Source organism: Jaculus jaculus, chromosome 2, assembly GCF_020740685.1.
Source record: "Jaculus jaculus isolate mJacJac1 chromosome 2, mJacJac1.mat.Y.cur, whole genome shotgun sequence".
Classification (NCBI taxonomy): Eukaryota; Metazoa; Chordata; class Mammalia; order Rodentia; family Dipodidae; genus Jaculus; species Jaculus jaculus.
Genome location: NC_059103.1, coordinates 208,230,384 through 208,242,593, shown reverse-complemented (window position 1 = coordinate 208,242,593; position 12,210 = coordinate 208,230,384). Strand labels below are relative to the sequence as shown.

Below are 12,210 nucleotides of genomic sequence, written 5' to 3'. Positions count from 1 at the left end.
AGGACCACTTGCGGGTCCTGAGACCATGGTGACCAGCTTCCAGCAGAAGGGGGAGGGCCTGTGGAAGCCGCCACTTGGATGAACTGCCAAAGAAATCAATGGCAGCACCTCTTTGTATTTTATTCATGGTGGAGGGTGGGGGGCATAAGTCTAGTTCATGTTCAAGGAGAACTAGTCTCCATCTCCAGAAAGTGAGAAGTCTGTAAACGAATTACAGCATATTTTAAAATCTCAGTGCTCAACAAACCACTGCTGTGAACATATCACACAAAGTAAGGACAGGGTATGGTGGGGAGAAGAGGCTGGAAGTGCTGCTAAGGTAAGTGTGGTAAGTAACACAGATTACTAGTGTTAAGACTTCAGCACTTAGAAAGACAGGGAGGAGCGGGGAGGAGGCAGGTTAGGAGGACTACTAAGGCAAGTGCTGTAAGAAACAGCAAGTCTCACAGTCTACTAGCGTTAAGACTTCAGAAGCAACATGGACACTGAATGGTTTTGACAACTCGCTTGGTCTAATAAGTTGTTCACATTCTGACATTGTTTCTAGAAGTATCCTCATACATAGCAAGGATAAAAGACACATTCATGAAATAACTTTCAATCTAAAGGGCTTCCATGAAGACAATTTATTTCCTAGAAATAATGTCTCTTATTGTCACTCTGTTTCCTAATCAATATTCATTGACCTTCATATATAAAAATAATACTTTTAAAAATAAGACATGTCACAATTTTCAACCATCTCTCAAATCACTCTGGAAAAGTGGGTTGGAAACCTCCAACCTGAAGCACAAAATGCTTCTTAAATCGTTAAAGAACATCACGTGGGGTTTCTGTCACTTAAGCGCTGTGAGAAAACAAGGAAACTATGAAAACACATTGGGAGCAGGCAGCCAGGTTCATCCCCCTGTGGCTTTCTTGGACAGGACAGCCGGATCCCACTGGGTGTGCGTCGTGGGAAGATCTACAGCACCGCTGCCTCACTCGTCTCACCAGCTGCGTAAGCTTCAGGCCACAGCGCTGCCCTCATAAGCTGACCCGGAGCCCAGTGCGCTGCACCGGGCCGGGGAGTGCAGAAAGCCCACGGAGCCCCAGCGGTATCTGTGTGCATCGCCACACTCCCAAGCCAGGTCTACAGCTGACTACACTCACACCCCACTCTGCAGTCGCTCAAGTCACTGCAGATCACACTGCTGGGAGTGTGCACACAAATGACTCACTCGAAGCAGTTACCTGAAAACCTGCCGTAGACCACTGACAGGAAGCCGGGAAAAAAACAACAACTATGCTACATGCAGTTCAATGGAAGAGAGAAATTATCAGTGGAGATAAGCAACAGTGGACACTGCAAACCTTAAGATGGGCCAGCCAGGCCATATGTGCCGCCAATGGGTGCAATAGTGGCATGTCTGTTAAGGGGGAACCAACTGCTCTCTAATTGGACTGGAAGCTCACTCCACAAGAGGGAATAATACTTGCCGGATACTGAAAATGTATGACAAGAGAAGTCAGGGTGCAATGCCTGCTGGTGTATGGCTAAAAGCATATATTATGCTCACCAAAATGTCCAGTAAATACTTCTCTTAATGGTCATACCCATATATTAATGCTACTCTCACTTTTGGTTAGAGAAGCTTCCCTTTTCAGATGGTGGTGACCTCTGGGATGACTCAAAAGGTACCACAGTGCTGAGAAGAAGTGACAGAGGAGTGTTCAGCACTGAAAACATCTCTATTACACACTCCAAGACTCAGGGTCCACTGTGGAAGAGGTGGCAGAAAGAATGTAAGCCAAAAGAGGGAAGGACTCCTTACAATACGCTCTCCCAGACACAAAATGGCCTGTATATCCATGACCTCACAGCGCCCGACATTAGCTACACAAGACCATCATAACAGGAGGAAAAGATGAAGACATCAAAATAAAAGAGACTGATTGAGAGGGGGATGTGATATCATGGAGAGTAGAGTCGCAAAGGGGAAAGTGGGGAGAGGGGATTACCGTGGCTCATTGTCTATAATTATGGAAGTTGTCAATAAAATTAATTAACTAATTTTTAAAAAGAGGGACAGATGAAGTACATCTCCAAGTGAACCAGTTTGTGTGAGCGGCTGAATGCATCTTGAGGAAGGGTCCTTGGGAAAGATGGATGGAACCCCAACATAGTAAATGGTGGCCCCTAGTGCCAGCATAATGACACAAAGACTTGTTCCTGAGACAGTACTGACTCATCAAGTTCTTCAGAAAAGACTGCTGCTCTAATGTCATCTATGGAATTACGAATTAACAAAAGGAGCTCACGCTATGACTCTAACTGCCATGTTCCTACCTACTACTTGTTAAGAACCTGCTATGTGAAAGGCAGTCTGTTCTCTCATTTAGTCTGCATAATATCCTCTACATTAAACACTATTTTCTTATTTTGTGGCTAGGAAAGCTAAGGCTCACAGAAACCAAATAATGGACCTGACTTTAAAGTATGACAAAGCAAGGACTCAGACTTATACTGCCTGAGTTTCTTTTTAAAAAAGTATGATATAAAGCTGGACATAAATATATAATTTATAAATATAAAGCAGTGGCTAATACCTAGGATCCTAGCACTCGAGAGGGCAAGGTAAGAGGATCACGTTGAGTTTGAGGCCAGCCTGGGCTGGAGTGAGACCCTGCCTCAACAACCCCTCCCAGAAAAATGGCTGTGTAGTATTCATTTATACATAAATACTACTGTTTGTTTATCATTTCACTTTCTGTTGTTCTAAAGGGCCCTGACCATCTCCTTACATTATTTTAAATATATTTCAATACATACATACATACTTGCCATAGAAACTAATGGTAGCATTTGATGAATCATCACAAAGTTTACTTAACCGTGTACACAGCACTCAAATAAAATCAACTCACAATACAAATTCAGAAGCCCCCTGTGGCACCATTCAGTTACTGTCCCACTTTCCTTGCTAAAGAGCTCTAAAGGGCCCATCCCATCACAGTTTATTAGAATGAAACTGAGGGTTGAAGCTCTAAGTTAGGTATGTAATTCAGGCCAAATTTAAAGCAGGTGAAGCTTTGTTGCACTCGGCTCTATGGGAGAGAGAAGTCATCACGGTGGTAAGCAGCAGTGGACACTGCATGTCCTGAAACTGGCCAGCAAGGCCAAATGTGCCAACTGGTGCAATAGTGGCATTTCTATTATGGGGGAACCAACTGCTCGCTAATTGAATTTGAGGCCCACTCCACAGGAGGGACTACATGCCTTGTAATGAAAACCCAGTCAAAAGCCTACAGCAGTCATGAGCCCCAGGGGAATGACGCGGCTGCTGTCTGGCTAACTGCATGTATTATGCCCAACAAACTGCCCTGTAAACACCTTTCTTGATGTTTATACCCAGATATTAATGCTACTCTCACTTTGGGTTAGAGAAGCTTCTCTTTGCAGATGCTGGGGAACAGTGGGATGACCCAAAAAGCACCATAATGCTGAGAAGAAGTGACAGTGGAATGTTCAGCACTGAGATCACTATCATCCCTTCCAAGGCTCAGGGTCCATTGTAGAAGAGATGGGGGAAAGAATGTAAGAGCCAAAGAAGGGCAGGACTCCTTACAATACCCTCTTCCAGACACAAAATGACCTGGATATTCATGACCTCATAGTGACTGGCACTGCTTACACAAGCCCTTCAAAATAGGAGGAAAAGATGGGCTGGAAAAATGGCTTAGCGGCTAAGCGCTTGCCTGTGAAGCCTAAGGACCCCAGTTTGAGGCTTGATCCCCCATGACCCATGTTAGCCAGATGCACAAGGGGGCGCATGTATCTGGAGTTCATTTGCAGTGGCTGGAGGCCCTGGCGTGCCCATTCTCTCTCTCTCCCCCCCTCCCTCTTTTTCTCTCTGATGCTCTCAAATAAATAAATAAAAATGAACAAAAATTTAAAAAAATAGGAGGAAAAGATGGCATCAAAATAAAAGGTTTCAACTGAGGGGGTGGGGAAATGACAGAAAGTGGATTTGTGAGGGGGAAGGCGGAGGTGAGGAGGGAATTACCATGGTTTATTGTCTGTAATTATGGAAACTGTCAATTAATAAAACAACAGTTGGTCACTCCAAAGCTAGACAACCATCATTTGTCTGTCTAAAATAAATACTAGTATTTTACTGGACATAAGGAAACTAGGGAGTGGTGCCGGGCATGGTGGTGAACACCTTTAATCCCAGCACTCCGGAGGCCAAGATCTACATATTGAATTCAAGGTCAGCCAGGGTTAGAGCAAGACCTTACCTGAAAAACAAAATAAACAAGTAACAACAACAAAGAGAGATGAGGGAGTGGTATCAGGAAGTACAAGATGTGCTAACAAGTACTGTTAGAATGTCTGGAGGCCTGGGAGGGTCACAGAAGACAAACCCCCTCTGTTCCTCCTGGGGTTAGTGACTCCCAGTTCTGAGAAAGGGGCGAGGAGGCCAGGGAACTGTCTGTCGTTTGTTTTGCCTTGTTTGTATCCAACTATGTTATGGTGATAAAACTACAAAGTCCCCGCATTCACAGAACTCTGGTTATAATATAATATTATATAATAGTAATAACACCACATTAGAGACAGATGGAAAAGTTGAATTTCTTTGTTCTGCTTACTTGCCCAATTTGTATGAAGACTTTTATGAACATCTTATAAATGAATAAGGGACTGCTCTATGTACAGTATTTCTGGACCATGTTATAAGATTTAAGTGCTTACCTTGACCAGAATTATATATTGCTTTCACAGATTTCTTCACTTTCTGTAGGGCTGTTCTATCTTGGTCTAGAGCCTAAGAGGAAAGAGATATTGAAAATTTTGATACATTAAAAAGAAAACCAACAGTAAGAATATTGTCTCACAACTCAATTTGTTTTGCTGAGCACCAAATTAACAATAAACTGATGATGGAGCCATGTCTTAGACTGGAGGCGCTGGGCTTTGAACAACTGGGTTCTGGGTCAATGAAGAGTCGCTACATAAGGCTTAGTGTTGCATGAAATGAATAACAAAGTAGCCTGTCAATAACCATGCCAAGGAAACACGGCAGAATCCCAAGGCTTACGTCCTTATGCCTGGAAAGGGAGAAGGGGCAAGCTGAAGATAGGATGACACAGTACGTGGGGAACAAAATACAGCATCATGCACAACTGTAGCTAGGGGAAAAAAAAGGATTTAGCCAAGTGTACTAAGTAGGAATAACCTTTCAATAAATAGTGTTTCTAAAGTTGATGATTTCTTTAGGTTAGAAACAACCTAACTACACCATACAGAAGGTAGAGTTTAAAAATCTACTGCACAGTATGGAGCAGCGCACATGATACTGAGGCCCAGACTAGCTTCAAACTCGTGAACCTAAGAGCTGGGATGACAGGTATGCACCACCACCCTTGGCCACGAGTGATGGTTTTCATCTTGTCGTTCACTGTGGCTCAAGTGCCAGTTTCCTTCAGTGCCTAGTCTCTATCCACGAGCACCCCATCTTTCCTGACCTACCAGGTCCTTCTCAGGATTTCTGGGCTTGGGAAAAGGATTTACAGTGGCCAGTCCTCCCGATGCAGTGAGCTGCAGGCCACGAGTTCTGCTCCTGACGCGTGGGGAAATGTGGCCAGGCCTGCTATGGACAAAGCACCGTGGACGTGAGCGCACAGGCTGGTGGCGTCTGAGTCCGTGCTTCCAGGTGCCCCAGCACAGCCTCTGTTAACTACTGCAGTGAAGTCCTTATGCCACTGGCCAGCTAAGTTGGGATTCTGTCATGTGGTGTTAAGTAACCCAAGAGCGTGTTTACTGATCACTTAGTACATGCCGGGCACTGGACTTGTTTAAGATACACACACTTTTGATGATCTCTTTCACTGAATCTTAAAAAAAAAAACAACAAAACCATAGAGTATCAGCCCCATTTTCTTGGCTAATAAACGTAAGAATGAAAAAAGGGAAAGATTAATTTGCTCAGGGCCACAGAACCATAAAGTGGTTCTTTCTCTGCTTCCTGCCTGTGAGAAAATGGAGCCAGCTGCCTCATGCTCCCGTCACCGTGATCGAATGTACCCCTCAATTTGCAAGCTAAAATAAACATCTTTTCCTGAAGTTGTCTCTGTGAGGTGTTTCATCAGAATATTGACAAGAGTAATACACTAAAGGAGTGCAAGGGGGAAAAAATACGAATAAACACTCATGTAAGAGACTGAATACAAGAAGGTTTACCCTTTGATAAACTTTGTGGCAAAGACATTTAAACAATAATCAGAATAATGGTCATTATTTGCTCTTTTAAAAAGTATTTTAGTTATTCATTTGCAAAGGAGGGGAGCATGCACGAGAGTGCACATCAGGGCCTCCAGCTGCTGCAAACTCCAGATGCATGCATGCATGCGCCACCCTGTGCCTCCAGCTTACATAGGTACTGGGAAATTGAACCTGGGTCCTAGGGCTTCGCAGGCAAATGCCTTAATTGCTAAGTCAGCTTTCCAGTCCTTCATTATTTGCTTTCACTTACATATTATTACCTTTTTTTCCTGAAGAAAATCCCTACATAGAAGAGCATGCCAAGCGTTACTGCACAAGAAAAGCCAGCCTGCCTACGCCTTTCCAAACTCACAGCCCAGCTGCTGGGGAAGCACATCAGTGTTCTGGGTCTCACCATCTTTCGCTTGTTTTTAAGGAAGGAGAAAAGATCTGTTTGCGTATCAGGTCACCTGTGAGCTCAGCCTGGGGGACTGTGGATCACATGAAACATAAAGATGGGGCTACTCAGAGAGACAGTAATGTGTGGCTGTAATTTTAACAATGCAAATGAGCAAAGGCACATGTTAGATTTCAGATATAATATTTTATGAGATCACCAACTTCCTTTTGATAAATTGTGTATCTGTGTGAGGGGGACCAATCTCAGAATCATGTTGAATGTATTCCCAACTCATCCAGAAACAGACAGAGTGCAATATTCATGTACTTACTTTCAAAGGTTATTAGCAGTGTTTTGTTTGACAGTCACAGTTAAATTTGGGTGACACACCTTTTCTCAAGCTCTTGTGCTTGGGCAGTGGCAAGAAGCTGCCAAGCAAAATGTTCATACAAAAGACTCACATTGGAGCAGAGGGTGTTGTTTTTCAATCAAATAAGCTCCATCTAGAAATAACATGTCTAAACGTGCTAGCATTCCATTCCCTCAAGTGCCAAAAGCAGGGCTATCCTATGAAATATCATAAACATAAAATCAGAAAAGGGCTAAAAACATGGTATATACAATGGGCAACAAAACTGTATCTTTCAAACCATTAAGAGTATGGCAAAGTATGGCAAGGGCTGGAGAAATGGCTCTGCAGTCAAGAGCACTTCCCATGAGGGCCTAAGCATCTAGGTGCACCTACCCACGTCACCTCAGTCCCTCAAGGGACCAGAGACCTGGGAATCACCAGGGAGAATATGATAAACCCTAGGATCAGTAAGAATGAACGGATCACAAAGTGATGGACAGGGACACCTGGTGTTCCCCTGCAGCCACTGCAGGTGAGTGCACAGGGGACTGCATGGGCACAGAGGTACACACACACACACACACACACACACACACACACACACTACATACATGTAGACACACAAAACAAAGTAATTTTTTAAAAAAGAATCACAAGATACATGCCTGCACTTAGAACTGTACATCTGAAGCTGACCATCCTAGAAGGCGGGGGAGAACTGGGACAACAACTCTGCAAGCACGGCACACGCTCGCCTCAGCTGGTCAACCACGCAAGCACGGCACACGCTCGTCTCAGCTGGCCAACTACGCAAGCACGGCACACGCTCGCCTCAGCTGGCCAACTACGCAAGCACGGCACACGCTCGCCTCAGCTGGCCAACCACGCAAGCACGGCACACGCTCGCCTCAGCTGGCCAACCACGCAAGCACGGCACACGCTCGCCTCAGCTGGCCAACTACGCAAGCACGGCACACGCTCGCCTCAGCTGGCCAACCACGCAAGCACGGCACACGCTCGCCTCAGCTGGCCAACTACGCAAGCACGGCACACGCTCGCCTCAGCTGGCCAACTACGCAAGCACGGCACACGCTCGCCTCAGCTGGCCAACTACGCAAGCACGGCACACGCTCGCCTCAGCTGGCCAACTACGCAAGCACGGCACACGCTCGCCTCAGCTGGCCAACCACGCAAGCACGGCACACGCTCGCCTCAGCTGGCCAACTACGCAAGCACGGCACACGCTCGCCGGCCCATCCAAGCCCAGCACCTTCACGTTCCCTGCGTAACCAGACAGCAGGGACTTTGCTCTAGGGGAGCTTCCAATCTAGGTCTGGAGAGGGGCACAGCCCAATTAGTTTGGTCATTTGACCTGAAGCACAGATACAATCTGGCCACCGAGTTCTGGGTGAGGAAGTCTGCTAGCTCTTTCTCTGCCTGAACTCTTCTCTGCAAGGCAGACGAACGGTTCTTCTGGCACGGGCCACACCTGCTCCTTCCTTGCCGTGCAGGCCTGGAGCAGCCCTGGGAACCTTTCAAACGCACTTCACGGCCTATTTTCCACCTTACCACCTGCTCAAGACAAATTTACTTTTACAATATTCATTTCTCTCCACTAAAAACATGAAAGTTCCATGAAGGCATAGCGCTCTTGTGTAACTTCATGAATGCATGAGGTGAAGCAGTAAATGACTTTATAAACAAATAAAACTCCCAAGAATAATCAGCTCTACAAAACCTGGGAGTGTGCAATGTCAGATTGATATTGAAAACAGTAAAAGAGGGTACTTAATAGGTTGATATTGTATATATGTAAGTACAAGGATTGTGATGGAGAGGTAATATGATGGAGAATGGAATTTCAAAGGGGAAAGTGTGGGATATTTTTTTATAATCATGGAAAATGCTAATAAAAATTTAAAAAAAAATAGTAAAACAGGGTAAAAGCCTCAGATTCAGAACACAAGGTATTCTCTCTGCTCCCTCAGCTGTTCTGAGCAGCCAAAATGTAAGTGCCTGTTGAGTTCTACATAGTCACATGTGGAACAGCTCCAACTGCACTGTGCTGGGAAAGAGGGTATCACATGAGGGATAGAATTTACACATTATTTTTTTGCTGTTGTTGTTTTGCTTTTCCAGACAGGCTCTATCTGTAGCACAGGTTGGACCAGAACTCACTATGTAGTTAATGTTGGCCTTAACCTTGGGGCAATCCTCCTGACTCAGCCTGAGTGTCGAGATTATAGGCAGAAGCCACCATGCCCATCACTCTCTGTTTTGTATTTTATTCTGGTAAATTCCCTTAAAAACATTTTCAATGCTTTCAAATGATCACAGTAATACTATTGTCATTTTCATTTAATTTTCTAGTTTTCAAAATTACTTACAGAATTTTCTTTTCAGTTATATTTGAGTAGGAAAACTGGCTCTTATTTTTGGGTCGATTTGATTTACAAGTACAAATCTTTGGACCAAACTTATGAATACATTAGACATAGGACAGAATCTCCCAGAACTTTGTGGAGGAAGAAAGAAGTCACAGTGGCGCCCAGACACGCCTGAGCACTGCATTCATGTGAGCTATCAAAGACTGCAGAAAGCCTTGCGAAAAGCAGGTCTTCAAGTACAGCCGGCGACCTGCTGAGCAGGCCAGAGAGGCCCTGGGCTCAGGGAAATAACAAATTATTCTCTCACGACAGTTCTAAGAGAAAGTCCTGAAACTCTTGAACAAGCACTCTTACTTTAACACAGTTCCTTTTGGAAGAAATTTTTACTCACTTGAAAAAAACAGAACTTCAGGCTGGAAGATATCTTAGTGGTGAGTGTTTGCTTGTGAAGCCGAAGGATGAAGGTTCAATTCCCCAGTATGCATGTAAGCCAGATGCAGAGGGTGGTATATGCATCTGGAGTTCATTTACAGTGTCCAGAGGCCCTGATGTGCCCATTCTCTCTCTCTCACACTCTCAAATAAATAAAACAACAACAACAACAACAACAAAACAAATAAAAAGAGCTTCCATTTTTATTGCTTTTAGCTCATTCAGATAGGTAAGTCCAAAAATGTGTGTGTGTATGTGGTGCTAGGATCAAAAGGCAAGGCCTTGAACATGCTGAACAAATTCTTTACCACTGTACTGTATATACCCTTGGCCTCAAAATGCATTTTATTGTTGGAGAGATGGTTCAGTGGTTAATATACTTGCCTATAAAAGCCTAAGGGCCCAGGTTAGATTCCCCATTATCCATGTCATATGCACAAAGTGGCACATGCATCTGGAGTTCACTTGTAGTACCTGGAGGTCCTAGCATGCCCATTCTCTCTCTCTCTTCTCTGTCTCTGCTTGCAAATAAATAAAATATTTAAAAAATACATTTGAATAGCTGCATTTGTCATATAATCACTATAAACTAACCATTTTTCTGGTTAAATTTTGGTTTGGTCTCCAGTAGCCGAGACTCCTGCGTGTTGAGCAAGCAAGCCCTTGAAGAGAGTAGGGACTTAAGGCGCAGTGTTCAGACTGCAGGGTGGTGAGATGCTAATCACATCTAAAGAAAGTTCCCAGGGATGACATAAGCATGTATGTTCTCGTGAGGTCTTACTGCCAACTCAGTAAGTTACTGATCTACTGTGGGATGTGGGACCACACACGTTAGAAATGTACGTGTGTAATTACAATTATGTGACTACATATAATCACACTGTGGAAGCACCTCTCAGAGGTCCAGTGGAATCATGAGGAAAGCTGTGACGGTGCCAGGAGAGACAAACACCTCCCAAGTGGCAGGGCTACAGGCAGATCTGCATGCAGCCGTTTGCTCGGAAGCTCCTATGCTTGACATGTGCATTCAGTTGGCAAGTGTGCCAGACACTTCACCTGACACCCACGTAAGCATGAAAACCAAATCCTGCAGCTCCCTCCCTACCCAGATGCATGGCCTCTTCACACAGCTCTGCTTGACACAGCAAAACCAACCACTCAAACAAACAAAATGAATCCTTGTGAGCTGGGCATGGTGGCGCACGCCTTTCATCCCAGCACTTGGGAGGCAGAATTAGGAGGACCACCATGAGTTCAAGGTTACCCTGAGACTACATAGTGAATTCCAGGTTAGTCTGGGCCAGAGTGAGACCCTACCTCGAAAAACCACAATAAATAAATAAGTCCTTTGTGAGAATGTCAAGTACTGTTTGGGATGCAAGTGATGGAAAAAGTTTTTTAAAAGATATTAATTCTTGGGTTGGAAAGATGGTTCAGCAGTTAAGGTACTTGCCTGCAAAAAACCTGACAACCTGGGCTTGATTCCCCAGGATCCATGTCAAGCCAGAAGCACAAGGTGGTGCACCTGGAGTTCTTTTGCATGGCTGGAGGCCCTGAAGCACCCATTCTCTTTGTCTCTCTACTTGCAAAGAAATATTTAAAAAATTTCTTGCTAGCCTAGGGCTTCACCTATGAACCTGTCATTTCATTCCTTACCTTGTATTTAAAGTTTAGTAACTTGTGTGTCTTCCACTATTCAACCAACTAAAAAAACTATGTTAGGAAATACCAAACAAGAATATATCTGCGCTCCTTTCTTTCTTCACATAATAGATGCTTCACAGAGTCTCCTGGCTTAGGGAAAGAAGAACGGAGTGATGCAGTGCTCCCACTGGTGCTCCCACCAGTGCTCCGGCCCCGTGAGCAGCCCTCTGCTCCCCTGCTCTGGCTGCTCACGGTGGTGCAGCCATACCTGTAGTCTTTCTAACCCCACCACTCAGCTTGTCCCATCTGAGACCTTTAAAAACAAAAAACCTGCTGGCCTTGCTCCTGGAGTGGTGGAACAAAGTAATTTCCAGACATACCAAAGAGAAGGAGCAGGGAGAAAGACAGGGAACTAACAGTATAGTGTTTGCTCGGTGCCAGGTGCTGCTCAGGGTCACCTCATCCTCAGCTCCACAGTCACAGAGGAAGTGACGTTCATGGTCGTCTGCCTTTCACTCTTCCTGTGTAAGCAGAAAGACTGATAATCAAGTCGGCACAAAACACAAATCAAGGCAGAAAGAAAACAGCAGACTCGGGAGCTGAAGTGCAGCCCTACCCGACCAGTGTGGGAAGGCGAGGTCTGCAGCGCTGGCCCGACAGCAGTAGGCAGGGAGGGTTCGGTCAGGAAGTGGCAGCCCAGCAACCCTGACTGCGGAGGAAGAGGGACGTGGCAAGAGCAGCTATGGCA

The 12,210-nt window shown here is 45.0% G+C and overlaps 1 protein-coding gene across 1 annotated transcript in view; it reads right to left on the bottom strand.

The window, feature by feature from the left end:
• Nucleotides 1–12,210, bottom strand: part of Asap1 (ArfGAP with SH3 domain, ankyrin repeat and PH domain 1) — a 334,607-nt gene that overhangs the window by 132,950 nt on the left and 189,447 nt on the right. Inside the window, exon 4 of the mRNA XM_045143889.1 lies at nt 4,739–4,811. Coding sequence (XP_044999824.1) covers nt 4,739–4,811 — 73 coding nt within the window. The remainder of the gene's footprint in view (nt 1–4,738; nt 4,812–12,210) is intronic.